The sequence below is a fragment of the Nycticebus coucang genome, chromosome 5 (genome assembly GCF_027406575.1).
Source record: "Nycticebus coucang isolate mNycCou1 chromosome 5, mNycCou1.pri, whole genome shotgun sequence".
NCBI lineage: Eukaryota > Metazoa > Chordata > Mammalia > Primates > Lorisidae > Nycticebus > Nycticebus coucang.
This window is the reverse complement of record NC_069784.1, coordinates 109,762,667-109,777,442: the sequence shown is the minus strand read 5'-3', so window position 1 is coordinate 109,777,442 and position 14,776 is coordinate 109,762,667. Positions and strand designations below refer to the sequence as shown.

At 45.1% G+C, this 14,776-nt stretch overlaps 1 protein-coding gene, 3 non-coding genes and 1 pseudogene across 5 annotated transcripts; all 5 read right to left on the bottom strand.

Annotated features, from left to right (window-relative positions):
• Positions 1-2,863: 2,863 nt before the first annotated feature.
• On the bottom strand, positions 2,864-6,562 carry LOC128585567 (dCTP pyrophosphatase 1-like; annotated as a pseudogene).
• Positions 6,563-6,758: 196 nt separating this feature from the next.
• On the bottom strand, positions 6,759-9,570 carry RPS12 (ribosomal protein S12). Of its 2 annotated transcripts, XM_053590548.1 has the most exons (6): positions 9,425-9,570; positions 9,256-9,306; positions 8,965-9,081; positions 7,919-8,021; positions 7,362-7,463; positions 6,759-6,833 (listed from the first exon to the last, which is right to left on the bottom strand). In XM_053590548.1, exons 2-6 carry the CDS (start codon positions 9,267-9,269, stop codon positions 6,771-6,773), a joined length of 399 nt encoding a protein of 132 aa, XP_053446523.1. In that variant the 5' UTR covers positions 9,270-9,306; positions 9,425-9,570; the 3' UTR covers positions 6,759-6,770. The 2 variants fall into 2 exon arrangements, with proteins under 2 accessions (XP_053446523.1, XP_053446522.1); XM_053590547.1 differs by lacking the exon at positions 9,256-9,306 and having other exon boundaries at positions 9,425-9,501.
• On the bottom strand, positions 6,965-7,095 carry LOC128587046 (small nucleolar RNA SNORA33). The gene has a single exon (XR_008380477.1). It is a non-coding gene; the product is annotated as a small nucleolar RNA SNORA33 (small nucleolar RNA).
• On the bottom strand, positions 7,541-7,616 carry LOC128587059 (small nucleolar RNA SNORD100). The gene has a single exon (XR_008380485.1). It is a non-coding gene; the product is annotated as a small nucleolar RNA SNORD100 (small nucleolar RNA).
• Positions 8,652-8,724, bottom strand: LOC128587017 (small nucleolar RNA SNORD101). The gene has a single exon (XR_008380451.1). It is a non-coding gene; the product is annotated as a small nucleolar RNA SNORD101 (small nucleolar RNA).
• Positions 9,571-14,776: the final 5,206 nt, after the last annotated feature.

Sequence of the window (14,776 nt, the reverse complement as noted above, 5' to 3'; positions counted from 1 at the left end):
ACTCTTTCACCCTGGATAGAGTGCCATGGCATCATAGCTCACAGCAACCTCAAACTCATAGATTCAAGCCATCCTCCTACCTCAGCCTCCCCAGTACCTGGGACTACAAGCTTCCACCACCACTCTATGGTCTAGTTTTTTCGATTTTGAGTAGAGGCTGAGTCTCACTCTTGCTCAGGCTGATCGCTGAGCTCCTGAACTCAAGCAATCCACCCTCTCGACAACCCAGAGTGCTAGGATTATAGGTCTAAATCACCGCACCTGCTTGGCCTTATTTTTTGACTTTTTAAAGAAATAGTCTTTTGGCTCTAGCACGTAAGCTGGGGTTGCAGTGGCAAGATCATAGCTTACTGCAGCCTTAAACTCCTGGGCTCAAGTGATCTTCCCACCTCAGCCTTTTAAGTAGCTAGGATTACAGGCACATGCCTCCATGTCCAGGTAATTTTAAAAATTTTTTGCAGAGATGAGATCTATGTTGCTCAGGCATATCTTGAACTCCTGATCTCAAGCAATCCTCTGGCCTCAGCCTCCCAGAGTGCTGTGATTACAGGTATGAGCCACTGCACCTAGCCTATATTCTTTTCTTTTTCTGTTGTTTTTATAAAATGGTATTGTATTTTTGAATACTGCTTTTTGAAAAATACATCAAAATGGTGGCTCCCATAGCTCAGTTGGTAGGGAGCTGGCCACATACACCGAGACTGGTAGGTTCGAACCCACCTGGGCCAGCTAAAAAACATCAATGACAACTGCAACAACAAAAAAAAATAAATAAAAATAGCCAGGCATTGTGGCAAGCACCTGTAGTTCCAGCTACAGGTGGGAGGCTGAGGCAAGAGAATCACTTAAGCCCAAGAGTTTGAGGTTGCTGTGAGCTATGACACCACTGCACTCTACTGAAGGTGACAAAGTGAGACTCTGTCTCAAAAAAAGAAAGTCCTTCCATATCTCCATTTCTATGACATCTTAATATTCCATTATGGAAATGTACATTTCACTTAAACATTCTTCCTCAATCAAGAAAAGTATTAATAGCTCTGTGACTAATGTACTTATAACATACCAATTCTTTCATTTGATATTGGTCTAATAAACAAACATGTTCTGTAAAGAAATTTCAAATTGATGCTTTAGAAATGTTATCTCCCTTTATCATCAAACAATGAAAATTTAGTAGACACTATGGACTGGCATGGCCCAGGAAGGTCATCAGGGTCTCCATTTTTCTGGTTAGTTCATGTTAAAAAAGAAAGAAACCCAAAACTGAGAACACAATAAAAACACTCTTTTCTCTTCTCTGTCACACTTTCTTCTGAAAGCTAAGGCATTATGTAAACCAAATTAGGAGTGTGGTAATCAGTCATTGAACATAGAGCAAAAGAAAAAAGTGGCAGCCAGATGCAGGGTCTCACACCTATAATCCTAGCACTTTGGGAGGCTGACGTGGGTGGATCACCAGAGCACAGGAGTTCCAGATCAGTTGAGCAAAAGCAAGACCCCGTCTCTTAAAAAAATAATAAAATAGCTGGGCGTTGTGGCAGGCACCTGAAGTCCCAGCCACTTGGGAGGGTGAGGCAAGAAGATTGCTTGATCTAGGAGTTTGAAGTTGCTTGAACTATGATGCCATAGTACTCAACCCCAGGGCAAGGAGTGAGACTCTGTCTCAAACACACACACACACACACACACACCAGAAAGAAAGAGTTCAAGACCAGCCTCTTGGCAAGGGCAAGACCTCATCTATACTAAAAATAGAAAAAACAGACAGGTGTCCTGGCAGGTACCTGTAGTCCTAGCTACTTGGGAGGCTGAGAAAAGACTTGAGCCTACCACAACACCCAGCTATTTTTTGTTGTTGCCATTGTTGTTTAGCTGACCGAGACAGGGTTCAAACCCACCACCCTCGGTGTATGTGGCTGGCACCATAACCACTGTGCTATAGTGCCAAGCCAGTACCATGTTTTTTAAAAAGGACTCATGACTCATTTTTGCCTGAGAAGGCTTGTTCCCAGTCCCTTTATGCTCATGTATCAATACTCTGTTCTCCAAATCCTACATACCTGATCATTCTCTGTAACATTCACCTTCAACTCTGACCTCAGTGATTCTTCCACCCCCAGCACCAAAAGCCTTTACCCAGTAAGTTCTGCAGAGGAGGACAGGAGAGCCTTGTGGCCTCTCTCCTGGGCACCTGTGTTAGCCCAGCCATGCTGCCTCTATTACTCTTGCTGGAGGTTGCTGCCACAAGTTGTGTTCTTTAGGCTTGTGGTGAAAACGCCAGCCTGGGAAGACAACATCCTGGCCCACTCGGCCTCCACATGGAGTGCTGAAAGCTGTGAACTTATTTCCCCTCTTTGACTACATATTCTCCCCGCTCAATGGCTCTCAGCACTTGTGCTTAACATATTTCTCGAGCCTACCAGTCTAAAAGTATATTCAACTAGAAAGAGACAAGCTCCATTTTAAGGCCTAGAATAGTTCTCATTAAGAACAATAGATGCTCCCACACTTTTCTAGGGTTTGTAACTCTTCCATCTATATAATGTTCCCATTGCCTCAACAATGGCCTGACTGACAAATTCTTTTTTTTTTTTTTTTTTGAGACAGAGCCTCAAGCTGTTGCCCTCAGTAGTGTTGTGGCATGGCAGCTCACAGCAACTTCCAACTCCTGGGCTCAAGCGATTCTCTTGCCTCAGCCTCCTAAGTAGCTGGGACTACAGGCGCCTGCCACAATGTCCGGCTATTTTTTGGTTGCAGCCATCATTGTTTGGCAGGCCCGGGCTGGATTCAAACCCACCAGCTCAGGTGTATGTGGTGGCGCCTTAGCCGTTTGAGCCACAGGCGCTGAGCCACAACTGACAAATTCTTTTTTGTTGTTGTTGTCCAAAACCATTTTATTAGGAGAGAAAACACCAGAAGGCTATCTTCTGGAGGCTTCTGGGCCTCACACCTTAGGCAGTGGGGTCCTCAAGCCCATGATCTATTAGGAAAAGACTAAAATAAGGTTCCATGGCTGGGCCACCCTCTGGCTCTTTAGATGCCATGCTCAGTTGCAGGTTCTGTGTCCATGTTTCTAGGTTGGGACTTGAGCTGTGGACGCACAAGCAAGGTCTGCAGGCCCCACAACCTTGACTTCAGAGTTGGCCAGATGGGGTAATTCTGTACACTTGCGGGCAGAGCCACGTGATAGATGGGCTGGGTAGCACTGCCGGTTGGTGTCCATTTTGGAGAGCACTGCTTGGGGCAGATCCCCATGGCATCGAGCAGCTAACGCCACCAAGTAGATGAGGACATCACTAAGCTCCTCTTCAAGCACTGCCCGTTCCTTGGGAGGCCAGGCTTGGGGACCAGGCTCCTCATCAGGCTTCCACTGAAAGAGTTCTGCCAACTCCCCCACTTCCCCCACCAAGGCCAGGAGGAGGTTCCGAGGCTGGTGGAATTGGTCCTAGGCTCGTTCAGCAGCAAACTCGGCATGGAGGCGTCGGATATCCTCGAGCGTGGGCTCTGGGCTAAAGCTGAATCGGCGACAGGAGCAGGGCCCTCTCCCCCCTTGTCCCCATTCATCTCTCCATCAGCCATACACAGGCCGCCCACGGCGCTGCAGCCACCCCTGACAAATTCTTAATAGCAGCATAACACAACACAGCCTTTTTACAATTTCTCTGTGAATGTCCTCAGATGCATTTTTCTAAAGCATTTTAAGTGGCTTATCAGAAATACATAGAATACACTTTAATAAAATCAGGAGCAGGCAAAAATAAAAGCTAGAACATAAAATAGAACATTTGGTTTATTATAGCCAAGCAAACAAGGACTCACTGGTCTCTAGTCCATGGGAGCAAGACAACCCCAGTCCTTGGCTCAGACATCTCATTTGGGGTGGATGAGCAATGTCTTCAAGGTTCTGAGCACGTTAACTAGTTTCACAAAACTATTTTCCCCAATTAAAAATGATGACATCTGGGCGGCACCTGTGGCTCAGTCTGCAGGGCGCCGGCCCCATATACCGAGGGTGACAGGTTCAAACCGGCCCCGGCCAAACTGCAACCAAAAAATAGCCGGGCATTGTGGCGGGCGCCTGTAGTCCCCAGCTACTCGGGAGGCTGAGGCAAGAGAATCGCTTAAGCCCAGGAGTTGGAGGTTGCTGTGAGCTGTGTGAGGCCACGGCACTCTACCGAGGGCCATAAAGTGAGACTCTGTCTCTACAAAAAAAAAAATGATTACATCTGCTTCTGCCATAGCACATTAGCTTTGATGTGCTCTCCCCTAATTCCCATATAAACTACACAGGCATGTCATGAAGCTTAAATTGTATTTGAGCTGAGTTTTGAAGGATAAGGACACATGCAGATGGAGAAAAGATACTTCAGACAGAAAGGAATGAACAGATAGTCATGAAGAGAAAGGCACTTTCGCTTTTCAACTAAGTTTCAGTAACTAATAGAATTATAGCATGAAAACCATCTGCATGAACCTCTATGATGGTTGAAAAGGAGTTGAAAAGTATGAGGACTATGGCTGAAGACATTTTTAGGTAGTAACAAATTTTAAGAGATGTAAATGGTGCAGAGCCTAGTGCATACCAATTTCTCAGTAACCCTTGTTTTTTTTGAGACAGAATCTCAAGCTGTCACCCTGGATAGACTGGCATGGCATCACAGCTCACAGCAACCTCAAACTTCTTGCTTGGGCTTAAGTGATTCTCTTGCCTCAACCTCCCAAGTAGCTGGGACTACAGGAACCTGCCACAATGCCCAAACATTTTTCGTTGTTGCAGTTGTCATTATTGTTTTAACTGGCCCGGGCCAGGTTTGATGCTGCTATCCTCGATGTGACTGGCGCCCTACACACTGAGCTACAGATGCGCTCCTCAGTAATCCTGTTTTCAACTGTTATGATGAAGTTCACTTCAAGGCACACAAAACTTGAGGCCCAAGTACTTAGAGATACAGTACCTAGCATATGCCAGTTAGTCTACAGTTGACCAAAATTAAGAAAATAAGGTGTCAGGCTCGGCACCTGTAACTCTTTGGTTAGGGTGAGACTGTCTCAAAAAAAAAAAAAAAAAAAAAAAGTCTGTTTGGGTATCACAGGCTGTTGGGAGTGGGAAAATGTCCCAGGACACTGTAGAGAAATAAACCAATCTGAGCCTGACTTATGGAAACTAATACAATTGCAAGGGTGGGCAAAAGAGGCAGGATTGAGAAATGTTGCAAGGGCTAAAGTGGGAAGGTCAAACGGGTGCTTCTTTTTTCTATAGAAAAAAGCCTGGCAGGGCAACTCACACATGTAATCCCAGCACTTTAGAAAGCTGTGGCAGTAAGATGTCTTGAAGCCAGATGTCAATCTCCTGGGCAACCTGGTGCCCACAAAAAAACTAGAACATTAGCTAGACTTGGCAATTTCACATAGAAAAATGGATTTTAAGCAGGAAAATCACTTGAGTTCAGTTCAAGGCAGCAGTGAGCCAAGAGATCACCACTCCACTCCAACCTGGGAAACAAAGCAAGCTGCTGCCTTTTTGTAGCTAAGGTTACAATGGATATGAAAACATCTACAGAAAAAAAAAAACTGATGTAATTCCAAGAGCAGGTGGGAAGGTAAGCCACAGAATGGGGACACACCATACACTGCAACATTTCCCTAATAACCTCAAAAACGGAAAAAACACTTAAGAGCTTATCAAAATACATTTATAAATATGTCAAGGTGTTCTTCAAATAATTTCCCTAGTCTGAATTAAGGTAGAATTTCTCTGATTAAAAATGATATTTAACTTGTTTTCCTTTGTACTGTGCCAGATGGACTAGGCAAAATCAAAATTTTAAGTGGATGGTCAAACCGCAGAATTTCCTTAGAAAAACCAAGTATCACCCAACATATTAGTAACAAGTCACACCATCTAAAGAGTATATACCCACTCTGTATTATTAGCTCTAGAGCTTTGTATTTTTGTCAGTGGTCACTCAAACCACCATAGTGAATCCTTGGTTTACTGACAACCAGCTCTTAGGTGAAGACTACTGCAATGCTTAAAAGCACAAAGCTACCCTGTACAAAAGACCCTTCTTTGTGGCAGATTATGTATGAAAGCCTCCAACTTTAAATACCAAAGATATGGAAAAAAGAACCAGGAACACAAGACCCAAGTACACGGCCTCAAAAACATTAACCTTACAGAGCCGGACATACTTAAGAATACATTTCTCTCCCTGCTAAAGTTCCTAAGGCCTAGGATGAACTAAAACATCTCTTCCTTCTCTGCATACAACTCATGTCTGACACAGCGATGGTTGCTATGACCTTCTCTACAGGTAGGTTCATAAGCATTCCTGGATATCATGCACTTCTAGTATCCCACAGCCTAAATCCTATCCTCCCCACCTTTACACTCTCCAACTTTGCTGCTCACTGTCCCGCACAGGATTGCAATCTATTAACATCCACTTTGCTAACTTCAGCCTTTCTCCAGGTTCTAGGTTGGCCTACTCAGTGACAAATGACCATACTCACATACATACCAGTACATCCCCACAGGCCCCTCTTTGCTTAAGCTGCCCATGTTTTAATTGTCCCAACACTGTCGTTAGTTAGGAGACACTTTCATTCACAATCAAAAAGGTCAAAAATAGGGAGCTATTTTATAGAATGTTCCCATTTCATTTATAGTGATCATTTTTTCTCAATGACCTTTCCCTTTACTAACTGGGACTACATTACTACCCCAAATAAAAAGTCAGAGATGAGGAACAGGAGCTAGTTTTATTTGTTCATTTCTTGCATTTGAAGTACTCTTCGATGACATCCTTGGCCTGAGATTCTTTGCCATAATCCTTTAAAAAAAAAAAATTACATGCAATTGCTTATTAACATTTAGAAATTCCACTAAGTTCATAACATTACTCACAAACAAGCTTTGATAATTAACCATGACTTATGAAAAATATATAAAATCACTAAAATTTGTTATAGCCATTTTCAGGGACCTTAACGACTTCAATGTCCGTAAGGCTCGTAACATGGCTTTCCTATTGCCAGCTTTTTAAAAACTTTCTGCAGAAACACATTCAGGTAAGCAGATTATTTGGCTGGCTTCTTTATCATTAAAATTTTTTTTTTTTAAATACAGGAAATATTTTTTAATCTTTTTAGAATCTTGTTTTTTCCTTTAAAAGGTTCTCAAACTTGGGCGGCGCCTGTGGCTCAGCGGGTAGGGCGCCGGTCCCATATGCCGGAGGTGGCGGGTTCAAACCCAGCCCCGGCCAAATTAAAAAAAAAAAAAAAAGGTTCTCAAACTTATCTCAATACAGGTTTGTGCAGTTACCCAGCATAGCCTTCAGCCTAAAAACAAAGTGACTTACCTTGACAACTACACAACTGCAGCCAACCACTTTACGGGGTTTCCCCTCTCTGTCAATTTTACAAAGGCCTACCCATTCCCCTAGTTTCTTGTTGTCATCAACCTATCATGGTAACAAAAAAAAAAAAATCACATTAGAAGGCACTAATGCTACTGACAATAAATTAAACCCAAAAGGTGGCTGTAATCAGAAGGGTGACATGGCAGTTTCCTCATGACAATTCAGTAGAGGGAGCCAGTTGTCATCATGTACAGCACGAAAGAACACCCTTAAGCACTTTATCTTACTTTTGTTCTATACCAACATCAAAATTAGCATTTTAGTTCTACAGGCATAGAATGCTTTTACTAATAGCCTTAACACAGCTAACTATGGCAAATCCACGGTCATGTTCACACTTGCAGAAAGCAACAGACTGCAAATTGCCGAAACTTTACGCAAGTATGACAAATATCACTACGGACAGCATCAGTCCTAACATATGACCCTTAACTAGTCCAATTCTCCTAAAGGATGTACTAACAGACCGCACACATCAAATTAGGTGAATAACTTACCTTAATTAGGTTGATTTGGTGTTCAGCACAAAGGGCCTCCACCAACTTGACATACATAGGCTCATCACAGTTGGATGCAAGCACACAAAGATGGGCTTGGCGCCTGAAATTCAAAACACGACAACGAAGTTAAAATCAAGACCTAAACCCACCACTCTTGCACTTTATTGAAGAATACCCCATAAATGTGCATACAAGTGCTCAAATACGGATGACTCTTACGCACATCTTGTTCACTTAAAAAAATACTAAGTAAATTTCACTTAGGATTTCTTGCTCCAAAATTCCAGATTTGTGTAGGGGAAGTAATTGAAAGACTTGTGGTCAAAACAGCAACTTTCTGGTAAACTAGTCTCATATATCCAAAGAGATGTGATATGTCAACTACCAAATAGAGTTGTAATGTTACTGGTCCAACCACTGAATAAATACAATGCAGCACCACCAACTTGTCAATATTACGCCAGATTCACACCAGGGCCCACTGCACTGCAGCATGCACCGTATCAAAAAGTGGATGGATTCACCTGGCTAGATTACACCAAAGCAAGCAGTGGAGACCCTTAAAATCCACTTGAACTCAGCTCTTTATTAAACTGTTCTGCCAACATAACAAGAATTCCAGACTCAAATTCCCACAGCTACTGTACTAAATTCATCTACTTCCAAATGCTTCTGCAATAAACCTTAGCACAACACGACGTTAATTAACTGCTAACCCCACAACCTACAGGTTTGTCAGACTGTTATGTTTCACTCATAAAAGGAGTGAAGGGGTATCCGACAACTTAAGTCATCATTCAAACACTGTAGTTTTTCTTTGACTGAAAACAAGTTTTTATCCCCACTCTAAACAGCAACGCACCCGTTTTAAGTGGGCTATATATAGATCCGAGTTCTGATACCTTTTCCTAGGTTTCCTGTAGGACGGATACAGATGTCACTCTGAACTTTTGGGCTAACGTCATGAACTTCACGCTTTCTTCCCTGGGCTGCTGTTTTGTTCCGGTTGCAACAACCCACAGTATTGAGACTGATACACGTACTTGTCTAAGGCTTTGGCAGCTTCGCGGATTCCACGTGCAAGGCCATCGTGGATGAGGGCGGTCTTCAGCACCTCTTGTAAAGCGGTGTTAACGTCCATTACACCTCCAGCAGCAATGCTGAAACACGCCAAGTCAGAACCCTCAGTTAAAACCTTGGCACCACTTAACACCGTAGACTGCAGAGGCGTAATGTACAACAGGCGCGCTCCCGGCGACCCGGCCCACCCAGCCCCGCGCCGCAGGCTCGCGGCCGCGCCTCACTCGTAACCCGACCCCAGCCCTTGGGCTCACCCTTCCTCGGCCATGGCGGTGAGTTACGGGTGAAGTTGAATCTTGACCTCACTGAAAACAAAGACCAAAAAGCCCCATAAATTTATTAAGGAGTTCAGCCTTGACTCAGACACCCATCAATCCCAGCAGAGTCACAAACCACAGCAAGAGCCCTGTCGTCTCTACTCACCCTAGGGCTCGGCCTCCGCGCGACTCGGCGGCGGCGGGGAAAGAGGTCTCACGCGCCCGCATGACGGTATTTAAGGGCGCTCAGGCCCCCTGCGCGCATGTGCACTCGCTCCCACGGAAGAGGAGGCTCTCGCGGTGCCGGGCCTCCGGAGTTTCTCTTTCCGGATTGCGGCGATTCTGAGACAAGAGTATTGCAAATGCGCCCGTGCTCCGCCTGTCTGCGGCGCGCGCAGCAGGCATCACGAGGGCAGCCTCGCATCCTCCTCCTTTGAGTGGGGCGTGGCCTGCGGAAGCCCAGAAAGTTCTTCCTACGGAGCGCGAGAGCAGCCAAATACGGGTGTTCGCGTGGATACGGGTGTCCGCATGGTCTTAGAGCCCCCGAGTTCTGGCGCCCCCGAAACGCTAGTTTAACCCTTTCCTCACCAGGTGGTGATTCCCAGTTGACCCAATTAGACTGAGCTCCCGAGGAGAGCACTGTGCTCCTTCGCTTCTTAGTCTCTTCGTCCGCGAATGTGTCATTGTGTGGGTGATGCTCCTCTTAGTTTGCATGAGACTACAGCCAACGCCTTTTCACTCTGCCTGAGCACTTTACAGATCCCACTTTCCTGGCACGTGTTTGTCAGTTGTGATTTCTAAACATAGTGGGAGAGTTGGTTAAACGAATTTTTTGTTTTAGTTTTGAAAGCTTGATCGTGCCCTATATTGCTTGTCCCGCGCTAATCAGGATTCTTTAGATGTGTTTTAAACACTTACCTTGTGCCTAACACAGGGATAGGCTCTGGGAGTACGGAAATGAAAAAACGCACTCTGAGAAATCCTGCCTTTTTTATCCAGGACCGGGATCGAATTCGAGAACCGGCAAACTACAATTTTTTTCCTGGAAATAACGTTTTAAATTTTGAAATGATGGGCAATTCCCTTACACGGCTCAGTGTTATCAGAACCGCCTTTTTAGTTTTAGCTTCCTCTCCTGAAAAGTCGCCAAGCCAGTCAGCAATTATTAAGCGCTTGTTATATACTAGCACTGGGGATACAGTGAGCAGCTCATCGTGACAGACTCGGCAATAAAAGTGCCAGGGAGCGTTAACCAGAATAAAGACTTACTGGATCTTTAATAAATTAATACAGCTCGTGTTTAGCTTTTCAAATGCTTTCATTTTCATTTTTTAAATATTGAACCTGGGCTCGGCGCCCATAGAAAAGTGGTTACGGTGCCAGCCACATACCCCGAGGCTGGTGGGTTCGAACCCAGCCTGGGCCAGCTGAACAACAATAACAACTGCAACAAAAAATAGGCGGGCATCGTGGCAGGCACCTGTGGTCCCAGCCGCTTGGGAGGTTGAGACAAGAGAATCGCCTGAGCCCAACAGTTTGAGGTTGCTGTGAGCTACGATAGAACATCACTCTACGGAGGGTGACAAAGTGAGACTCTGCCAAAAATAAATGGAGAAAAGGAATATTTGTGTTAAGCAGAAAAAGAGGGCGGTAGAAATTGGATTTCTGGCTCGGTGCCCATAGCTCAGCGGTTAGGGCGCCAGCCACATACACTGAGGCTGGCGGGTTGGAGCCCAGCCCGGGCCTGCCAAACAACAATGACAACTACAACCAAAAAAATAGCTGGCCATATGGCTGGCACCTGTAGTTCCAGCTACTTGGGAGGCTGAGGCAAGAGAATCACTTAAGCCCAAGTGTGAGGTTGCTATGAGCTGTGACACCGCAGGGCTGTTCTGAGGGTGGCATAGTGAAACTCTGTCTCAAAAAGGAAGAAAGAAATTTGGATTTCTGAATCATCTAAGTGTAGATGCTGTATAGTTTGTTAGGGTACCAATAACGAAGTGCCACAAACTGGGTTACTTAGACAACAAAAATGTATCATCTCCTAGTTCACAAAGCTGGAAGTCCAAAAGGAAGGTATTGCCAGGCTGAATTCCTTCTGAAGCTGTGAGGGAGAATGTTACACGCCTCTTCCCTAGCTTCTGGGGATTTGTTGGCAATCTTGATATTCCTTGACTTGTGTTAGCATAACTCCAGTCTTCACATGACATTCTCTCCATGTTCACATCTGGCTTTGTGTCTCAATTTTTTCGTTCCATAAGAATACCAAAAGCTAGGGTGGCGCCTGTGGCTCAGTGGGTAAGAGCGCCAACCCCATACACCGAGGGTGGCGGGTTCAAACCCAGCCCTGGCCAAACTGCAACAAAAAAATAGCCGGGCACTGTGGCAAGTGCCTGTATTCCCAACTACTCAGGAGGCTGAGGCAAGAGAATTCCTTAAGCCCAGGAGTTGGAAGCTGCTGTGAGCTGTGATGCGATGGTACTCTACCAAGGGCAATAAAGTGAGACTCTGTCTCTAAAAAAAAAAGAATACCAAAATCTGGGCTCGGTGGTGCATCCCTGTTGTCCCAGGTACTTGGGAGATGGGGCAGGAGGATTATTTGAGCCCAGGAGCTCAATCTGCTGTGAGCAGTCCTCACACCTGTGAACAGCCACTGCGTCTACCCTTGGCAACATAGAAAGACCCCCATCTCTAAAAAAAGAAAGAAAAAATACCAGTCATATTGGATTAGAGGTCCATCTGCTCCAGTCTGACCTTATGCTTTTTTTTTTTTTTTTTTTGGAAATAGAGTCTCACTTTGTTGCCCTCAGTAGAGTGCAGTAGTATCACAGCTCACAGCAACCTCAAACTCATGGGCTCAAGTGATTCCCTTGCCTCAGCCTCCTGAATAGCTAGAACTACAGGCACCCGCCACAATGCCAAGCTATTTTTAGAGACAGGGTCTTGCTCTTGCTCAGGTTGGCCTTGAACTTGCCAGCTCAGGCAATCTACCTGCCTTGACCTCCAAGAGTGCTAGGATTATAGGCATGAACCAAGGTGCCCGGCCAGCAATTCAAACTCTTGAACTCAAGTGATCCTCTTGCCTCAGCCTCCCAAGTAGCTGGGACTGCAGGAGCCTGCCATAATGCCTGGCTCTTTTTAGAGACAGGGTCTCGCTCTTGCTCAGGTAGGTCTCCAACTCCTGAACTCAAAAAATCCACCCTCAATAGCCGGGCGCTGTGGCGGGCGCCAAGAGAATCGCGTAAGCCCAAGAGTTAGAGGTTGCTGTGAGCCGTGTGAAGCCACGCACTCTACCGAGGGCGGTACAGTGAGACTCTGTCTCTACAAAAAAAAAAAAAAAAATCCACCCTCCTTGGCCTTCCAGAGTGCTAGGATTACAGGCATAAGCCACAGCCCCCAGACTATCTGAACTTAATTTAACAATTACATCTATGGAGCAGCGCCTGTGGCTCAGTGGGTAGGGTGCTGGTCCCATATACCGAGGGTGGCAGTTTCCAACCCAGCCCTGGCCAAACTGCAACAAAAAATAACTGGGCATTGTGACCGGTGCCAGCTACTCGGGAGGCTGAGGCAAGAGAACCACCTAAGCCCAAGAGTTTGAGGTTGCTGTGAGCTGTGATGCCACAGCACTCTACCAAAAGTGACAGGGTGAGACTCTGTCTTAAAAAAAAAAAAAAAAAGCCTCTACAAAAACCATTTTCCAAAATGGTTTGAGACTCTGTCTCAAAAAAAAAAAAAATTATTTCTTACAGTTATGAAAACTGGAAGTCTGAGATCAGGTTGGCAGCATGGCTAAATTCCAGAGTGGTTAGGGACTTCTTCCAGGTTGCAGCCTGCTGACTTCTGATTGCATCAGCATATGAGGAAAGATAGCTAACCAGCATTCTAGCTTCTTACTGTAAGGGCACTAATTTCATTCATGAGGGCTGCACCTTCAAGACCTGCCACCTCCCAAAAGCCTCACCCCAATGCACCACATCACTGGGATTAGGGTTTCAACATGTGGATTTGTGGGAGAAAGGAAGCACAAACATTTGGTCCATTTCATATACTGATTAGGAAAAAGAGTAGAGAACAAAAACTCGAGTGTCAGGAATAAAGTGATAATATCAGAACACATCTTAGACATTAAAATTTTAATAAAAAATGTAAGGAAAACTTTTATGCCAGGGCGGTGCTTGTGGCTCAGTGAGTGGGGCACTGGCCCCATATACCAAGGGTGGCCCGGTCAAACTGCAACAACAACAAAAAAAAATAGCTGGGCATTGTGGCGGGTGCCTGTAGTCCCAGCTACTTGGGAGGCTGAGGCAGGAGAATCACCTAAGCCCAGGAAATGGAGATTGTTGTGAGCTGTGACACCATGGCACTCTACCGAGGTTGATAAAGTGAGACTCTGTCTCTACAAAAAAAAAAAAACTTTTATGCCAATTATTTGCTTTTCTTTTTCTTTTTCTTTTTTTGAGACAGAGTCTTACTATGTTGCCCTCAGTAGAGTACAGTGGCATCACAGCTCACAGCAACCTCAAACTCTTGGACTTAAGCGATTCTCTTGCCTCAGCCTGCCAAGTAGCTGGGAATACAGGCGCTCACCCCATGCCCAGCTATTTTTTTGTTGTTGTTATTGTTGTCATTGTTGTTCAGCAAGCCCAGCGACTGGGTTCGAACTCTCCAGCTCAAGTGCATGTGGCTGGCGCCCTAACCACTGAGCTACAGGTGCCACGCCACTTTTATGTCAAATAATGTGAAACCATAGATAACATGAAAAGTTTTCATGAAAATTTATAATTTACCAAATCTGATACAAAATAGAAAAAGAACATCTGAGTATCAGTATATGTGCACCTAGTAAATGGACAATTTGTTATTAACAACCTTCCTAGATATGAACAAGCAGGCTCAGATAGTTTCATTGAATTCTATCATATGTTAAGGAAGAATAACATCAATCTCATACAAACTCCAGAAAATAGGCTGGGCGCCCATAGCACAGTGGCTATGGCACCAGCCACATGCACCAAGGGTGGCAGGTTCAAACCCGGCTGGGCCAGCTAAACAACAATGACAACTGCAACAGAAAGATACCCAGGCGTTGTGGCAGGTGCCTGTAATTCCAGCTGAGGCAAGAGAATCGCTTAAGCCCAAGAGTTTGAGGTTGCTGTGAGCTGTGATGCCACTGCGAAACAGAGAGACTCTGTCTTCAAAAATAAAAACTCCAGAAAATACAGGAGGGAATGGTTTTGACTTGTTTTTCAAAACAGTTCAAGGTTACCCTGACACAAATGCCTGACAAAAGTGAAGAAAAGAAAAATTACGGAATAACGTTAATTATAACCATAGACAAAAAAATCTTTAACAAAAATATTAAGAAATTGGGGTGCCCCTGTGGCTCAGTAAGTAGGGTGCCCTCCCCATATACCAAGGGTGGAGGGTTCGGCCCCGGCCAAACTGCAATAACAGCAACAACAAATAGCCGGGCGTTGTGGCGGGCGCCCGTAGGCCTAGCTTCTCCGGAGGCTGA